This window comes from Mesoplodon densirostris, chromosome 19 (genome assembly GCF_025265405.1).
Source record: "Mesoplodon densirostris isolate mMesDen1 chromosome 19, mMesDen1 primary haplotype, whole genome shotgun sequence".
In the NCBI taxonomy this organism is placed as follows: domain Eukaryota; kingdom Metazoa; phylum Chordata; class Mammalia; order Artiodactyla; family Ziphiidae; genus Mesoplodon; species Mesoplodon densirostris.
Window position 1 is genome coordinate 48,925,607 of NC_082679.1, and position 18,982 is coordinate 48,944,588.

At 37.9% G+C, this 18,982-nt stretch overlaps 1 protein-coding gene and 1 pseudogene across 13 annotated transcripts in view; both read left to right on the forward strand.

Moving 5' to 3' along the window:
* Positions 1 to 18,982, forward strand: part of NFAT5 (nuclear factor of activated T cells 5) — a 132,701-nt gene that overhangs the window by 99,929 nt on the left and 13,790 nt on the right. For 10 of the 13 annotated variants that reach the window (XM_060083031.1, XM_060083034.1, XM_060083038.1 and 7 more), the window contains 4 exons: positions 5,001 to 5,135; positions 5,262 to 5,314; positions 9,995 to 10,127; positions 14,761 to 14,844. In XM_060083031.1, the coding sequence (XP_059939014.1) occupies positions 5,001 to 5,135; positions 5,262 to 5,314; positions 9,995 to 10,127; positions 14,761 to 14,844 (405 nt within the window). The remainder of the gene's footprint in view (positions 1 to 5,000; positions 5,136 to 5,261; positions 5,315 to 9,994; positions 10,128 to 14,760; positions 14,845 to 18,982) is intronic. The other 3 variants (XM_060083032.1, XM_060083035.1, XM_060083042.1) reach the window with 1 other exon arrangement.
* On the forward strand, positions 18,235 to 18,730 carry LOC132480900 (proline-rich protein 13-like; annotated as a pseudogene).

The window sequence follows — 18,982 nt, forward strand, 5'->3', positions numbered from 1 at the left end:
CTATACCCCTACGTTAGCTTGGCAAACACCCTAATTTAAAAAAGAAAGTAGTAAATATCTTTCTGATCTCAAGAGAGCTCATTTGGGGCTTCCCTGGTGGCACAGTGGTTAAGAATCCGAGCCCTGGTCTAGGAAGATCCCACATGCCACAGAGCAACTAAGCCTGTGTGCCACAACTACTGAGCCTGTGCTCTAGAGCCCGTGAGCCACAACTACTGAGCCCACTTGCCACAACTACTGAGGCCACGCGCCTAGAGCCCGTGCTGCACAACAGGAGAAGCCACTGCAATGAGAAGCCCGCACACCACAACAAAGAGTAGCCCCTGCTCACCACAACTAGAGAAAGCCTGTGCGCGGCAACAAAGACCCAATGCAGCCAAAAATTTTGTTTTTTTTTTTTTTTTTGCGGTACGCGGGCCTCTCACTGTTGTGGCCTCTCCCGTTGCGGAGCACAGGCTCTGGACGCGCAGGCTCAGCGGCCATGGCTCATGGGCCCAGCCGCTCTGCAGCATGTGGGATCTTCCCAGACCGGGGCACGAACCCATGTCCCCTGCATCGGCAGGCGGATTCTCAACCACTGCGCCACCAGGGAAGCCCCCCAGCCAAAAATTTTTTTTTAAATAAAATAAAAATAAAGAGAGCTCATTTGGATTTCTCTCTTTTTCATTATTATGAAAAATTTGTTTTGATACTAGTATTTCCTTGGGCTATTTCTGGATAATGTTCAGTTATAAATATGCTGCTTTTAAAGTTTCTAGATTCCATGTCCATTCTGTTGTGTTCAGATAGGGACAGAATAAATAATCTGTAGATGGTGTATTGAGTTATAAAGCTTTTCTAATTTAGGTGCTAATTTACTATAAATCACAATATGTCTCAACTTGAATATTACTAGGATGGAGTTTCAATTTTAGTGGGGCATGTGCAGTTCTTCTTTTACGTGATCTAATACTTAGAGCATGACCATAGCCACTCTATGTTCCATTATGGGTTTATGGTTTGTGTTTATTTCCTTGAATATAACCTTTTTGGCAGGTTAGAGCAGTCGGGGTAGAATGAGAGGTGAAAAGGAAATAGGTTAGTAACAAGGGTTAGAATTGGAATGGGAGGTAGAAGGAAACAGGAAGATGAGAGGGAGGTAGAAAAGGAAGAGGGGCCAAAAGGTTCTAGAGGTGGAAGGGAGGAGAGGAAACAGATACATGATCTTCCATCTAGAGACACTCGGTGGAAAGAAGGCCTAATGCCAGAATTCATGTTGTGCCTTGTGACCTTAGAAAAACAGTCCTGCTTCTACTTGTTGGTTTAACAGTGGCCATTGGATCCATTGTCTTTTTGTTTGTTTGTTGTTAAGGGGATAGAAGAATCATCCCCTTTTACATTCTTCACAGCTTTAGATGTCTCCAGACAATACATATATACTAGATCAAATTAAGAATATCAATTTTCATACTTTTTTTAGTATCCACCCTTCTATAATATTTTTTAATACGGCAAAATTAATCATAGCTTTTTTCAATATAATGTATTTTAGATTTTGTCTTACTAACGCTTATTGTATTAAATCTTACTGAATTTAATGAGTTCCTACTTTCCTTATTTCCAGCTCTTCCACAACTTTAGAGAAGGGGTAACATCGTTGAGTAAACTTTTCTTCTCTTCACAGACATTAAAAAGCCTTACTAATTCTTTTGACAGGTTGAAATATTTGCTTTGTTATTTTTCAGTATTCAGATGTTCAGTATTCAGATGTTCATTAATTTTTTTCAGCTTTTTTTTTGGCTGTGTTGGGTCTTTGTTGCTGCACGAAGGCTTTCTCTAGTTGTGGCGAGCAGGGGCTGCTCTAGGCATGTGGGCTTCAGTAGGTATGGCATGAGGGCTCAGTAGTTGTGGCTCTCAGGCTCTAGAGCGCAGGCTCAGTAGTTGTGATGAACAGGCTTAGTTGCTCCACGGCATGTGGGATCTTCCCGGACCAGGGCTCAAACCCGTGTCCCCTGCGTTGGCAGGCAGATTCTTAACTACTGTGCCACCAGGGAAGTCCCTCAGCTTTATTTTTGAGGCCACTATTAGAACAGCATCTAAAAGCACATTGTTTTTTATAATACCAGAAAGGTGCCTGCTTTTTTTGTTACAGTTTTTTAAAGCAATGTGATCACTTTCAAGAGTCAGCTTACTAATTACTTAAAGATAAAAATAAAACAGTTAATGCGTAAATACTCCTGACTTCAGTTCTGTTTAGTATGGAGTATGTCCTGTTAGGTAACCATTAAACTTTTTAATAGAAAAGACCTTTTAAGGTCAAAAGTTAGAAGTTAAATTATCTTGAACAGACTAGTTCTTTGTGTAATGTAAATACAAATATATAAAAGATAAACACACATTGTACCTTCAGAGGGGCCTCATTTGGCCATCTTAAGCCTTTAATACATAAAAGGAAAAAATGAGGTAGGAAAAAAGTTTTGATAATCATGAGTGAAGTGGAATTTCCATATAGTATTTTGAAAGTCGGGGGGGAAAGGTTATAGACTTTCCATTCATTTTGTTAATACAATATGTGCATATAATTTTGCACCTCTTATTGTTTTCTAATCAAAATAATATTTATCATATTTTTCTTGACTGTCGTATAAAAACAAGTATCTAGTTCCAGTGTTACTCCAAAAAGTTATAAATTCACTTAATTAAGTTCACTTAATTCTTTAAAAGGGTATGTAATTACCAGTGTATGACCAGTAACTGTTTCCATTCTGTTCATACATTAACCCTGTTCCAGACAGTGTATATGTTTATACAATCACAATTTCTTTTAAACTCAGACATTGCTGAAAATATTATTTGCCATTCAGTTATTGAATTAGGATAAGATACTTGTTTGTATTAAAATAAGTGAGGCTAAATGGTGCTACAGTAACAAACAACCAAAAAAATCTAAGTGGCTTACACAACAAAGTTTTACTTCTTCCTCATTTTATGATAATATTGGGTGTAGTTTGGAAGCAGCTCCATTTTCTTCACTCTGGGAACCAGGCTTTAGAAGCTGCCCCTTTCTGGGATATTGCCATTTTTGTAGTGGAGGAAGATGGTAGAACCACGTGGGGCTCTTAAAGGCTCTTAAAGCCTGGAAGTGGCACATTACTTCAGTTCACATTTCATTATACGAACAAGTCACATGGCCAGTCCTTACATGAGTGGAGCAAGAATGACGTTGAGTGGAGCAAGAGCCTTCCCACAAGGAACGGCAGGCCTAGGGAAAGAGGGGCAGTATTTTGACGAGGATAATTTCCCACATTACTTTGTTGTAAAGATAAAATTAACTATTAAATATGTAAATATTGGGCTTCCCTGGTGGCGCAGTGGTTGAGAATCTGCCTGCCAATGCAGGGGACACGGGTTCGAGCCCTGGTCTGGGAAGATCCCACATGCCGTGGAGCAACTAGGCCTGTGAGCCACAACTATTGAGCCTGCGCGTCTGGAGCCTGTGCTCCGCAGCAAGAGAGGCCGCGATAGTGAGAGGCTCGCGCACCGCGATGAAGAGTGGCCCCTGCTCGCCGCAACTAGAGAAAGCCCTCGCACAGAAACGAAGACCCAACACAGCCAAAAATAAATATTTTTTAAAAAGTAAGTATTTAATGAGAAAAAAAACTTAAACTTTTCCTAAAGTTTAGTAGACTATCTCATTAATTTAGAAGTTGATAAGTTATACAGCCATGTTAAAGTTTACCTTTGCAGTACATATGTTGTTAGGGTTTACTAAAACAACAAATAGTGTATTCTATTTCAAAGTGCTTAATCTTAAGGAAGCAGGTTTTTGAGTACCCAGTATCCCAGGGAGTATTCTGGTGGAAAACTAGTCCTTAGGCGTCAATATGGAAGAATGTTTCTGGAGTCAGATATGTTGGGGGGACTGTGTACTATACCCACTTCTTGGATATTTACAGTGTACATCAGAATGTGAAATGCTTGGAGAAATCCTATTGTTCATTTAGCTTTGCTTAACTCAGTAATTCCCAGATACACTTACTTTGGAACCTGTTTTACTAAACAGTACATATTAAATTTTCTTAAGGAAATCATGACATGAGGAAGTTGGTAGGCCAGTTACAATTTCTTAGATCTGGCTCCTGCTCAGTACTAGTCAACCTCTTTGTTAATTGTACTAGTGGTTAGTTAGTCTTTGTAATTGAAAAACAAGTGCATTTTATCTTTAACCTCAGGGTATCCTAGTTCAAGGAGATCCCCTGGTAGAAAGAATTACTCTGAATTGCATTCCGTCTGTTTTCAGGTATTCTTTTGGTTTAGGGCCTGAGTCCTGGGTCTGGATCCTTAAAGATGCCCTCAATACCACCCATAGGCTCACATTGCCTCAGAAGTCTTGTAATGGCATAGCATAGCTGACATTTTTAAGGTTAGGATTGTGAAATAAATTTGTTTTTAAATTGAATTTTTAAAAAATACTAAGACAGGGCCTCCCTGGTGGCGCAGTGGTTGAGAGTCCGCCTGCCGATGCAGGGGATACGGGTTCGTGCCCCGATCTGGGAGGATCCCATATGCCGCGGAGCGGCTGGGCCCGTGAGCCATGGCCGCTGGGCCTGCGCATCCGGAGCCTGTGCTCCGCAACGGGAGAGACCACGACAGTGAGAGGCCCGCATACCGCAAAAAGAAAAAAAAAAAAAATACTAAGACAAAAACATGACCAAATTCATATTTTACACCTTTTTTTTATTCATGTAATGAGAAAACAAAGATGACATCTAATAAATTAAAATGTCATCGCAGACATTAATCCATCCCTATAAAATCTTACAATAGTTACTAAAAATTAATACAGACTTTTCTGTTTTTTCTTTGCTTTCTGTTATGGTAAAATTTAATATGCAGAATAAAAGAAGTCAAATTCAGGGGTCAACAATGACAACTTATAGAACTGGATAATTGAGAGTTGATTTTAGATAAGAAGTAAGTGTTGGTGGTTCTTTTTATGGAATGCTTATATATATCTACAGCTCAGCCAGCAGGAGTGCCAGAAATCTTAAAGAAGAGCTTACATAGCTGTTCAGTGAAAGGAGAGGAAGAAGTATTTTTAATCGGCAAGAACTTTCTGAAAGGAACTAAAGTTATTTTCCAAGAAAATGTTTCTGGTAAGTAGGCACAATACTGCCTTAGAAATTGTTGCATGTTTCACTTTGTTATAAAGATATAGTTGTAGCTACAAAGTAAAAAATTTTTCACAATTTTAGTTAAGTCACTGTTTTTATTTCAATCAGATGAAAACTCTTGGAAGTCAGAAGCTGAAATCGACATGGAATTATTTCATCAGGTATAATTTAAACTTTTTATAGTCCGATTGTTTACTCTCTGAGAAATTGAGTTTTGCTCCAAAAGTTTCCTGAATTAACAAATTTCTTCTTTATATGGGGTTGATGTAAATCATTTAAAGTTTCTTTCTTGGGTTTCTTTAACTGAAATAGATTTATTCCACTGATGCTAGAAATGACAGTTCTCTATTTGAAAAAGTTAAGAGCATTAGCAAATTACCATTGTTAATGAATGAAAGATTTCTTTCCTAATATTTATTTGCTCTGAGGATTTGGATTATCTTAACGTACTATTTAGTTAAATCAAAGGGAAACATTTATCGAGTACCTGCTATGTGCCAGGTGTTTTATAAACTTGTTAGTTACCTTTTTGCATTCAGAAGCACTACTTGTTACACTTAAAGAGTCTGTATTTGTAGGACCTTGCTGTATATTGTTTTCCAAATAACAAGGAAAAAAAGTTTGAAAACAAGGATAAAAAACTGACTTAAGAATTAGTATGTAGAGCAGATAAGACCAACCTCATAGAAGTTGAAACTAACAAAAGAGAAAGACAAACTTATGAGTAAATCAGATATAAGGCATATGCAGAAGACTGGTATGTATAAGTACAGTTCATAAAGAACAGAGAAGCAAAAGAACACAAATCAGAGCCAGCCAAAGGGAGAGACACATAAAGTAAGGTCTGGGAGGGTCCTGAAGGTGAAGCTTCCTGTCCTCAGGGATGCCTTACCCTCTCAGCACATTGATGTGTGACAACATAGGCAGTACATACAGAGTACTGCCTGTTAGGAAGCTCATCCAAGCTGTTGGTATTCAGAGTTTTTATTTGGGTTGGATCACATACTGCCCGTGCAGCTAACCTTTAGTCTCCAGTTCCCCCAGAGGTTGGAAATGATATGACATGTTTCAAAGCTCTCTTCATAAACTACATTGTTAGACTTTTCAGTGGCCAAAGCCCCTAAACAAACAAAGATACTTCTGTCAGACAGGACATTCTAGGGGCCTAGGGATCACCTCCCAGTAGCCAAGGGAAAAGACTAGACCTCACTTTGAGTTAAATGAATTCTTCACTACATAGTATCATGTAAGGTGGAGCTTCCTGTATACCTAGACAAATGCTATGCAGAAAGTTTTCCTCTAGCCTATGCTACTACCTGCTGTCAGGAAGAGATAGTAGGTCTCAGCAGCCATTCCTTTGTCACATTTACCATCAGATAATCTCTGCTAGACTAGTCTTAATTGAAATTCTAGTACCTGCTTTGTCACTAACAATCTGTGTTACCTGTGTAAGACAAGTCTCTCTTTTGCCCCAGTTTTCTAATCTGTAAGATAAATTCTTTTACTAGATTATTTGAGGTTCCTTCTAACTCTGGCATTTTATGATTTCTTGTATAACTTGTTGATCAGACCATTCCCACTTCAGAGCTTGTAAGCTCTGAAAAAGATTATCTTCTGGAAAAAAGAAAGTCATTACTTTGAACCCAAGCAGATTTTTCTAAGAAATTAAAATTCAGGGACTTCCTGGTGGTCCAGTGGCTAAGACTCTGCACTCCCAATGCAGGGGACCTGGTTCAATCCCTGGTCAGGGAAGTATTATAGATCCTACATCCATGCTGCAAGAGTTTGAATGCTGCAACTAAAAGATCCCGCATGCTGCAACTAAAACACAGCACAGCAAAAATAAATAAATAAATATTTTTAAAAGATAAAGAAATTAAATTTCAGATATTCTTCTCTTTTTACCTCAGAGAACATTCTGCCTGCTCCACAGGTCTCCCAATCCTTTGTATGTTTTGTCTGTATTGTACTCCTAGCTCAGTGGTAGTTCATTGCTCTTAATTTTTGAGAGTAGTATTTTAAAAAAGCTTACTATCACTACCTACAATTTACTTAGTTTTTAATTGAAATCACTTGTAGAATTTCTGGATTCAGATTGAGGAAATAAGAAAAATTAGTATGAAAATAGGTTCATTTGGCTTTTAAAAGGTTTCGGGGGCTTCCCTGGTGGTGCAGTGGTTAAGAATCTGCCTGCCAATGCAGGAGACACGGGTTTAAGCCCTGGTCCAGGAAGACCCCACATGCCACAGAGCAACTAAGCCTGTGCACCACAACTGCTGAGCCTGCGCTCTAGAGCCTGCAAGCCACAACTACTGAGCCCGTGTGCCACAACTACTGAAGCCCATGCATCTAGAGCCCATGCTCCACAACAAGAGAAGCCACCACAATGAGAAGCCCGCACACTGCAACAAAGAGTGGCCCCCACTCTGCGGAACCAGAGAAAAGGCCACACACAGCAACGAAGACCCAACGCAGCCAAAAAATAGAATAAATAAAATAAAATAAATTTTAAAAATAAATAAATAAAAGGTTTCAAATTAGATTTGCTTAAATACACTCTCCAAAGCAAGTGGAGTAAAAGTTTTGTTTAAATAAAATATGCATCTGACTTTTAGATACTAATTCTGTTACTAATTACCAAGAAACAAGTTTTTATTCAGAAGAATAATTTCAGTTATTGAGTTTGCCAAATATGTAATTTTAAGACCGGAAGATACTTCACAAGTCCATCCATTCAACCATCTCGTTAACTGTAGTTAGGACTGCTTTGTGATGTAGTTGCAGTGTTTAAACAAAGGAAGGTGGGCAAGATTTTAAGATTCTGTTTCTTAGAAGTTGGATCACTGCAGGTACATTTTTTGATGGCCTCATGTGCAATTGAGTATGTGCATTCAGATTTTTGCCCCCTAATACCTGTGGATGTACACACATTTATATATGTTTTTCCACCTGAATTAGAAGTGTGATTTTTTTTGAGATGGCTAACTGGACTCAGGAAGCATTCTATTAATGCCATAAATAAGCTATTTATATATATATATATTTTTTTAAATTTATTTTTGGCTGTGTTAGGTCTTCGTTTCTGTGCGAGGGCTTTCTCTAGTTGCGGCGAGAGGGGGCCACTCTTCATCGCGGTGCGCGGGCCTCTCACTATCGTGGCCTCTTGTTGTGGAGCACAGGCTCCAGACACACAGGCTCAGTAGTTGTGGCTCACGGGCCTAGATGCTCCACGGCATGTGGTATCTTCCCAGACCAGGGCTCGAACCCGTGTCCCCTGCATTAGCAGGCAGACTTTCAACCCCTGCGCCACCAGGGAAGCCCCAAGAAGCTTTTTTTTTTTTTTTTTTTTTTGCGGTACGCGGGCCTCTCAGTGTTGTGGCCTCTCCCATTGTGGAGCACAGGCTCCGGATGCGCAGGCTCAGCAGCCATGGCTCACACGCCTAGCCACTCCATGGCAGGTGGGATCTTCCCGGACCGGGGCACGAACCCGTGTCCTCTACATCAGCAGGCGGACTCTCAACCACTGCGCCACCAGGGAAGCCCGAAGCTATTTTTGAATGTATAATGTGACTATTTCAGAGAGTGTTTTAAGATGGCTTAGAAACAAATTAAGTGCTCAGAAATCAAAATCTTGGCCTCATTTGTCACATGTTCTATTCAACTGAGTCAACCAACTACTATAGTCTAACTAAGTAAAAAATGTCATCACATTCACTTCATTGTCAGCTATCACCATTGGCCTCCTGCATATCACATACTCAGTATAAAAAGAATAATCACTACCCCTTGATATTCCTTCCCAGTACTATAACATACTAGGGAAGAAGAGAGCAAGTCACATGTGATCCATTGTGTCTTCTAAGAAGAATAAGTGCTGCTGAAGCATTTATGGAACTCTTCCTTTCTCTTAAAAGGATGCTTCTACCACTATTTTCACATAAAAAAAATGACTTTGATCTACTGAGGTTTGGGTAAACTGAACCCTATTGACTTTAAATGAGAATTAAAGTGGTTAGGAAGTAGTGAACTGCATTGCAAAGTATTGATACATCTCACTGTTAAGGTTTACAAAACATATGGTAACTGACATTATTATGCTTGGTGGACATATTTTTTTCCTGAATATATATTCATTCTTTTTTTCAACAAATATATTTGAGTATATTTTGTGTGAGGTGCTTAACCATGGAGATAGAATGAAGAACAGAACATCCTAGGTTCTCATGGAGTTTACATTCTTGTGGTTGGAGAGGGACAAAAAACAAGCAGATAGTCACAGTAATTTCAGGTGGTGATAAGTGCTATTTTAGAAATAAACAAGATTATGTGGTCAGATTGGAGAGGGGTGCTACTTTAAATAGGATGGTCAGAGAGGGCTTCTCTGAGGAGATGACATTTGAATGAGACCTGAAAATAGGTAAGGAACTAGCCATTTGAAGAGGTTAAGGAAGAGTTTTCCAGTGAGAGAGAACAGAAAGTTGTAAAGGCTCTGAGGTAAAAATGAATTTAGTGTGTTAAAAGAATGAATTTACTGTGTTAGTGTAAGAAGGTCAGTGTGACTGGAGTGTAACAAGCTGGAGGAGAAGGGGAATGAGATAAAGTTGACAGGGCAGGGACCTTGTAAGCCATTGTAAAACATTGGTATTTTACCTTAAAAGCAGTTTTAAGATTAATGTCCTGATGCCCATGAACCTGAGCTTTTAAATACTACGTTTTTTCCCCTAGTCAGACTTTTTAAACTTCACAACTAACAGGAAATGTACTTAATTATAATATTTTATTTGAAAATTTTAATTTAAACATTACTGCTTTTCTGACTCTTGTAATTTTCTTTCAATTAGAATCATCTTATTGTGAAGGTTCCCCCATATCATGACCAACATATAACTTTGCCAGTATCAGTGGGAATATACGTAGTGACCAATGCTGGAAGATCTCATGATGTTCAGCCATTCACTTACACTCCAGACCCAGGTATGTCAAAATAAAAAGTTCTGAATCAAAAGGAATAATTAACTTCTAGTTCTTTGGAAGAATATGAAGAAGACCAGCCAACCTAAAAGAGAAAGTTGTGTGCTAAGATGAATTGATATCAGTATTTTTTTTTTTTTTTTTTTTTTTTTTTTTTTTTTTTTTTTTTTTTTTTCGGTATGCGGGCCTCTCACTGTTGTGGCCTCTCCCGTTGCGGAGCACAGGCTCCGGACGCGCAGGCCCAGCGGCCATGGCTCACGGGCCCAGCCGCTCCGCGGCATATGGGATCCTCCCAGACCGGGGCACGAACCCGTATCCCCTGCATCGGCAGGCGGACTCTCAACCACTGCGCCACCAGGGAGGCCCGATATCAGTATTTTTTGAAGATGGCATTATTTCCTAAGAAGATGGCCACCAAACACTGCTTTTACTCTTATATTAAGGGAACTGTTTCTGCCTTATGCTCTAATAATAAAAGAAAAGGTAGAAATGCTCTGAAGTCAGGCTCTCCAGAGTTGTCATACAAGTTACTCTTTGGTAAGAATTACCATTCATTGAGTACCTCTTATGTGCAGAAAGGTGAAAGTGACGACTTTGAGAAACTGCTAATAGTTTTTAGTCTGGCTTATAGGATGCATTTTGGGAGAGGTGAGAGATAGCTTGGAATGATAAGTGATAATATCGCAAATAGAATCATATGCCTGTAACATTTTCAAATTTGTGTTATCAAAAATATCAAAGACAGGCTTCCCTGGTGGCGCAGTGGTTTAGAGTCCACCTGCCGATGCAAGGGACGCGGGTTCGTGCCCTGGTCTGGGAAGATCCCACATGCCGCGGAGCGGCTGGGCCCGTGAGCCATGGCCGCTGAGCCTGCGCGTCCGGAGCCTGTGCTCCGCAACGGGAGAGGCCACAACAGTGAGAGGACCGCGTACCGCAAAAAAAAAAAAAAAAAAAAAAAAAAAAAAAAAAAAAATATCAAAGACTTCTGGTGAATAAATATTTTATATATAATTTTAAGCATTGAGGTAAAACAGGTGCTTTAGAAACCAGAGCAGTTGCTTATAAATTTAAATCTCTGGGTAAGAAGTATCCTAAGAGTTTTTTGCCTACATTAGTTTAGCTGCCTGAAGAAGAGAAGGTTTTTCCTGGAGAAGAAGAGAGAACATTTTGGAAATGGAAACTCTTCACGTGTTTTGTTGACTTAGGCTTGGTTTATGCCATGCTTACCATGGTTTACTCCATTCCTATCTCAGGCATGCTTTAGAGTTAGAAGTTCTTCCATATCTTTACGTTTACTGATATGTTATTCCCAAACAGTTCAGGATTCAGTGAGGTACAAAGTGAAAAATGGTAGCAAGGAAAGAAAGCCCTGGCAACAGAAGTGATGGAAACAGTCTCTAGGACAGAGTTGTAACTAGTCTTGATAATTACTTTCTATCACTTAATGTGATCTGTTCCATTTTTGTTCTTTTTAATCATAGTCTGAGTTTCACAACATTGATTATTTCCCACCAGTTTGCTACAAAAGTGTGCCATAGTATAGCATTAATGAAATCCTTTTAGAATTTATCTCAGAATAAAAGATCACAAGTAGAAATTTCAGACAGAAAAAGACAAAGTTTGGAAATAATATACTGGCTTCAGCAAAACTAGGGAAGAAGATATTGGTTTATACTTAAAGATGAAATAGTTGACTGTTTTCTTTCTAAGAAGGCCTGAAAAATCCAAGAAAATTTGATTTAAAACTAATGGTAGTTAAAGCATTTTAGTAACTGCTAGTTACTAAATATTAACATTTAGTATTTATGTGAGGAGGAGTTTGCTCATAGGGGGAGAAAAATGGCATACAGTAATTAATATATTTGTGTGGGAAGGGAAGAAGGAAGTGTGTGTGTGTGTGTGTGTGTGTGTGTGTGTGTGTGTGTGTGTGTCTGTCTGTCTGTGAATAGCCTTAAAGTTTTCGCCATCCTGAAAATACTGAGGTTTTGTTGTTTTTGTTTGGTTTTATGATCAATAATAAAGAACTTCAGGACTTTGAAGTGCTTAGCATCAGCACTATGAATCTTCATTTCTTAGTGATGAATGCTGATTATTAAAAATTTCCCTTTAATAAATTGCCAAATAAAACAGCTTTTAAGTGTTCTGTTTTAAAGCCTACACTAATTGGCTATATTTAGCCACATTTAGGCAATCACTAACATACGTTTATTCTTTTAAGTATTTCCCCCTTGTACTGTATATATCATAGATAGCAGTCGCCCTCAGAAACTCTTAATTGAATAAATATATAATATGCAAATTTTATAGTGAGATCCAATGCTTCAGTTTCTGCCTTTATGATATAGCTAATTAAAGAATCTTCCCACAATTTCACTTTTTTATATTTTATAAAATGTGAGCATCTTTTTAGGTGTTCATGTGAGAGAATATGATTTCAGGAAAACTTGGTTATAGAAAATTTGCACTGTCTCATTATGATAAACTAATTGCTTTTGTGATTCATCCAGGGACTGTGGTTAAACATTTGAATAGTCAGTGGTGTATAGTAATTGTAACAGCTAGAACAAGGCCCAGCATAATTTTTGTGAGTCAAGAGTAGAAATGGCAACTGCTACACCATTTCGTCTAAATATTTAAAAGTTATAGATAAAAATAACAAATAATTAAATAAAGTATATTCTATCCTCCTAATTTGACCAAAATACCTTCATAATAACCTGGAAGGCCAGATTCGAATTGAGGATTTTCAAACTGCTTGGAGGTCCAAACTGGGATATGACAACATGAAGAAAGAGGAATCCCCAGGCTGGCACCCTTCTTTTCCCTCTCCTGGCTCCAACCTCTACCTTGAGGGCCCTGATGCACTGGCCAGTGCTCGTAAGCTCTGTTCACCCTATAGGCCTAAGATTTCACACATGGTCTATAGAGTAGTTGTGCAGAAAATTTGGGGATCTTGTATACTTGGGACACGGTCTAAAAGTAGGATTGGGGCAGGGGCTCAAGTGTATATAAACTGGCTGGCTTCTCATGCTCTGCCAGACACAAGCCCCTCTAAAGCCTTCTGAGTCTATACTGCCAAAAATACATTGCATGTACATGCTCTTAGGCACTTACTTTGCAGAGTCGTAAAACCTTTGTTACATTGCCAGTTAGTCACTGAAGCATTGCTTAGCCATTAATTTGTTTTACTTCCGTCTATTAAGACACAGAAATCTCCATAGTTATTTTTTGCAGTGACTCTGCAGTAGTAATTGCTATAATAAATGGAGGATAAAATATTTATTCATAATTTTTTGTTGCTCTAAAGACAAATGACTAAAACTTGTTTTAAAAGTAGAAATTTAAAAATTTTTCAAAGATTAGTTTCTATTTTTAAATCTGTAATTGTTAGAATTAATGTTATGCTTTAAAATTGTCTATGGATTTTTTTTCTCATCAATTCTATTCAATTGATAATTTCATTCAATTGATAGTTCATTCAAATTATCATTTGTTGGACCTCATGTGCAGCGCAGCATGCTTAGATAAATTTTTTTTTTTTTTGCGGTACGCGGGCCTCTCACTGTTGTGGCCTCTCCCGTTGCGGAGCACAGGCTCCAGACACAAAGGCTCAGCGGCCATGGCTCACGGGCCTAGCTGCTCTGCGGCATGTGGGATCTTCCCGGACCAGGGCACGAACCAGTGTCCCCTGCATCGGCAGGCCGACTCTTAACCACTGTGCCACCAGGAAAGCCCTTAGATAAATTTTTTAACTTCATTCTTACGAGATGTGTACATTTTGTCTCTTTATTCACAGTTAACTATCTCTTTATATTCTCTATAACCATCATTTTGCTTTGTCATGTGAAGAATAAATTGAAAATAAGTTCACTTAATTCCCATTTTGAATAAATTAGGGAATAAATAAAATAAATAAATTAAATAAAATGAAAATAGAAAAAATAGAAATTAACATCTATTTAAATTAGATTATTATACAGTCATTTTAAGTAAAAACCTGTTTATTTGGAAGTTATTTAACTTTACCATTCAGAACTGATCTCTACTCTCACGCTCATTAAATTTAAAGTTTTCATAGTAGATGTACTTGATATGTATGGCTATAGTAGTGTAGTAATTCTCCTTTAATAATAGCAAAGATTATATTTTCTAAGGCTTGCTAAAAAGAAAAATCATAATGTTATAGGTTTTGTATATTCATCACAGTTTTTTAAAATATTTAACTCAATTGACTGTGAATCAGTATTATTTTAAATAAATCATTTATGTAGGTAAATGGTGAATTTTTTTTTCATGCTAGTGTTACAGTATATTTGGTAAGTTAAAAAAAATCTCATATCAGTCTTCTACTCATCTCATATAAATATGTGTACTGTTACAAGAAAGATCTTTTGAAGTTGCGGTTGTTTTTATTTTGTTTTAATAAGTAAGCATATGCTTCTGCCCACTGGGAGACAGGTGCATTTTAGAGCGTAGACTGGTGATTATAAAAACTCATCTGAACCTAGAATTTCTGCTAAACAAATGATTTAATAGTGCTTTGTGAGAAGATATTCCAGTTAAAGAATTTTAAGATACACGTTTTGTTAGGATAAGTTTAAATAAATACATTAATCCTTTTTGTTTGTCTTAATAGCAGCAGCTGCTGCTTTGAATGTAAACGTGAAGAAGGAAATATCTAGTCCGGCAAGACCTTGCTCTTTCGAAGAGGCCATGAAAGGTACCAAGTTAATTCTGCTCAAAAATTGTAAATTAGTGATGCTATATATTTTCTCTAGCAAACCTTACTATTTTATTTTCTCTTGTGTACTCGGAACACTTTGCAGGTTATCTTCCATATTGTAAAATAAATATTTGTTTGACTTTACTGAATGCAGAGACGTGCTTCCCAACTTGATGTTTCCCTTCATTTACCATATAAACAACTTTTTTTTTTTTTGACATGTGTTGGAGTAGAGGAGTTTTTGTTTTTTGTTTTTTATTCCCTAATATTAAAAATCTTAAAAGTATATATAGAATACAATAATGTATATAAAACAGCTTTATAAAGCTTCTTGCTGCCAACAAGAGTAGTACTTGACATTGAGACTAAAGAGAGCAAAATAGAAACTATTGGCATTTGAAAAAGTTGCTTTAGGTTCTTTAGGTACCATTCTTTCTTCTGACACCATTATTTCCAAACAGAAAATGAAGATATCTTCAGGATGTTATAATGTGTTTCTCAATTATGATGCTTTTGTGCCATTACATATGAAGATGTCAATTGCATAATGGCCATTGATTTATTCCTGTAGTTCTAGCTTTTACTTATATTTTTCTGCCATGAAATTCATATGAGTTAAGTTAAATTTTAAAATTTTGTATACTTATATTTTTAAGGGGCATAATATGCTTAATACATTTTATCAAATACATTGGATTTTTTCCCTATTGTCATAATAAAATACAGCATTCATATATATATTCAGTTTAGTATAGCTTGCCATTATAATTTCTATCAACAGTTCCAAAATAGATTAATTAGGAATTATGCACAAGTAAGTGCATGATTATCTGATTTAACTACAGGAAAATTTACAAGTCTCTGCTAGGGATAACCATGGCTAATGTTTCTCAAACATATATTAAATGCTAGGCAGCATTCCACACTCTTTACCAGCATTATCTCATTTAATCTGCTAAAATCTATGAGATAGGAAATTTATGATTGTCATTTCACAGATGAGGAAATCAAGATTCCATAGAGGAATTTAAAAAGATAGGTCTAGCTTTAGTGTATAAGGTAACATCTAAGCAATAATAATTCAAACGATGTTTATTAGATGAATAATACCATAATTAATCAATCATTAAAGAAAGTCAGGGGGCCTCCCTGGTGGCGCAAGTGGTTAAGAGTCCGCCTGCCGATGCAGGGGATACGGGTTCGTGCCCCGGTCTGGGAGGATCCCATATGCCGCGGAGCGGCTGGGCCCGTGAGCCATGGCCGCTGGGCCTGCGCATCCGGAGCCTGTGCTCCGCAACGGGAGAGGCCACAACAGTGAGAGGCCCACATACCGCAAAAAGAAAAAAAAAAAAAAAAAAAAAAAAAAGAAAGTCAGGGACATTTGTGGTCTGTCCTTTGCCAACTTTGATGTGTTCCTGCTTTTCTCCAAAAATTCCTTCATGCTTCTTTCATAGAGTATCAGGCTGGTGGGACACTAATGTAATCCAGTATGAAATTTCTCATAGTGAAGGTTAAAAGGTTTTAAATGCTATGTTTAATTTTCGGTAATAAAATGATTTAGTCATTTGATCAAAATCTTACAAGCCTAAAAAACAGGTAAGAAACACACATACACATATTATTATTTTTCACAATTCAGACCTTCTTATTTTGACAATTTTATCAACTGAAATCATGTAAAATAATTTTATGAAGATATAAAATTAAATTGAATACTAAACTATCTTATCAGTTAAAATTTTTCATTTGTCATTTTTAAATACAGTATCACTGATTGGAGATTCCTGATCAGTTAAACCAACGATAGCTTTCAACTAGGAATTTCCCTTGACAAATAGCTTATTTTTGTGATTCCTTGAAATCAGAGCTTTGGTATAATGCCCAGGTGCCCTTTGAGAGATTTAATTAGGTATGCTTTAATGATGAAGACTGAGCAACATAAATGACTTTTTTTTTTTATCATAAATGACTTTTAAATTTGTGTTATGGCATAACCCTCCACATAACATTCTTTAAAATAGCCATCAATTACAGTAAGATTTAGAACTTGATACATAAATATGACATTATGGCCAGACATTGAAAGCTTTCACTCTGCAACAAGTTTCTCATTCCTTGGAGAGGGTTTGCAGGGGGAGGTGGAGAGTAAGGGGGATAACTGCACAACTGCTCAGTGAGATATTAAGGCTAGTGGTAAAGCATCATGATTCATTTTTCAGTTTTACCCAACTGTGTATATATTAACACAAAAGTAATACAAATTAAATAAGATAAAGTGTACAGTGTAAACTATTGTTAACAGCTTCCAGAAAGTTTTCTATACCTATATACGTACAGGAAGATGTAAGTGAAAATTCTAGATAGATCATTCAAAAACTCTGTGATGCAGTTTTAGGACCCAGGGATAGAGTATTGATGTGCAGTCTCTCAGTTTTAGCTTTGTAAAGAGTGGTTAATTGGATGAATGTGAAAAAATAGTTGCCAGCATATGTTTTTCTCTAACTGGTTGCAATTATGTGAAAAGTTTTAGGAGCTTGTAGGAATCATAGAGATAATATAGTTCAATCTCATTTTACAGGTAAATAAACCAAAATTTAGAGAAGTTAAGTGATTTGCTCAAGGTCACACAGCTAATAACTGACAGAGGTTGCAACTTAGATTTCCCCCAAAACTCTATATTCTTTTTACTCTATTATTTCCATCCCTTATAAATCTTAATTTGTATTTTAACCAAATGTATTTGTATATGACCTAAGTGCTGCTTGATGACAACAAACTTAGCAAAGATTGCTCTAAGTTTCCAAAACAGTATTCTTCATAAATTCAAATTGATATTGGGATGGTTAAATATGTCTGTCTAATTTACTTTCTGGGGAATTCCCTGGTGGTCCAGTGGTTAGGACTCCACGCTTTCACTGCCGAGGGGCCAGGTTTGATTCGCTGGTCAGGGAACTAAGATCTCGCAGACCATGCGGCATGGCCAAAATAAAAAATAATAATTTACTTTCTGGATTTTCTGAATTGGCTTAAAACTTCTCCCCCTACTTCTAGGTAGTACAGACTTTACTTGTTTGTATGTTTTTCCTCCTTCACTAAAATGTAACCTCCAGGTAGTAGGGCTTTATCCATCTTATTCATCACTGGATCCTCATAACCTAGAACAGTGCCTGGAACTTTGTAAGGGCTCATTAAATACATAGTGAAAATGTAGGAAGAAAAGATACTAAAAGCCATTTAGTATTATTTGCAAGTCCCCTAAGATACAGTTGTGGGTTCTGAGAAAAGATAGTGTAGACTTAGTCCAGGCGGTGGTGTAAAGGTGATGGGACATCTGGATTCCTCAGTTTCCTTCTTTCTCCATTCCTGGATTGGAGGAAACACCTGAACATGTGGAATCCCAATGCTGGGCAGCCAGGGCCAAATCCATACCCCCTAACATCGGGTACCCTGGAGGTTGCAATCCTGCCCATCCACCACCTGCCAACCCTACCTTTCCACCAGGCCCCTTTCCCACTCCCCCAGGATCACCCCAGGGGAATCCAGCTTTTCCCCCTAGTGGACCTGTCATCCTGTGCCACAACCACATATCCAGGATGCTAACCCTCAGGTCCTTACCCCCCTGCATACCCACCACCTTCCCTTGGCATGCATCCTGTGAATCCTTTGGCTCCTGGCATGGTAGGACCAGGAATGATGATCGACAAGAAGATGCAGAAGGAAATGAAGAAAGCTCACAAAAATAAGCACAAACACCACAAGCATTTCTCCTCCTCCTCCTCCTCCTCCTCCTCTTCTAGCAGTGACTCTGACTGAATACAGGGCCTGGACCCTTCCCTCAAGTCCCTCCAGTTGTGCTCTCCCGTCAAGCTTCAGATGCCATCTTGTACTGGGGGAGATTAGCCCTTGACTCTCTCCCCTCCCCACCCCTGCAATCTGAGCCTCACTCTGCTTTTCAACCCTAACTGGCTAGGGAAAATGGGAAAAGAATTGCCATGGGCTAGCAAAGGCCGTATTCTCACTGCTTGGATAGAACTTTTAGCTGATGAGTTTTACAAGAGTTTTGCTTTTTGAAGATGGTGAAATTTGAGCAAAATGCTGAAGACAAGTCTAAGATCTGTAAAATGTGATTTTTTAC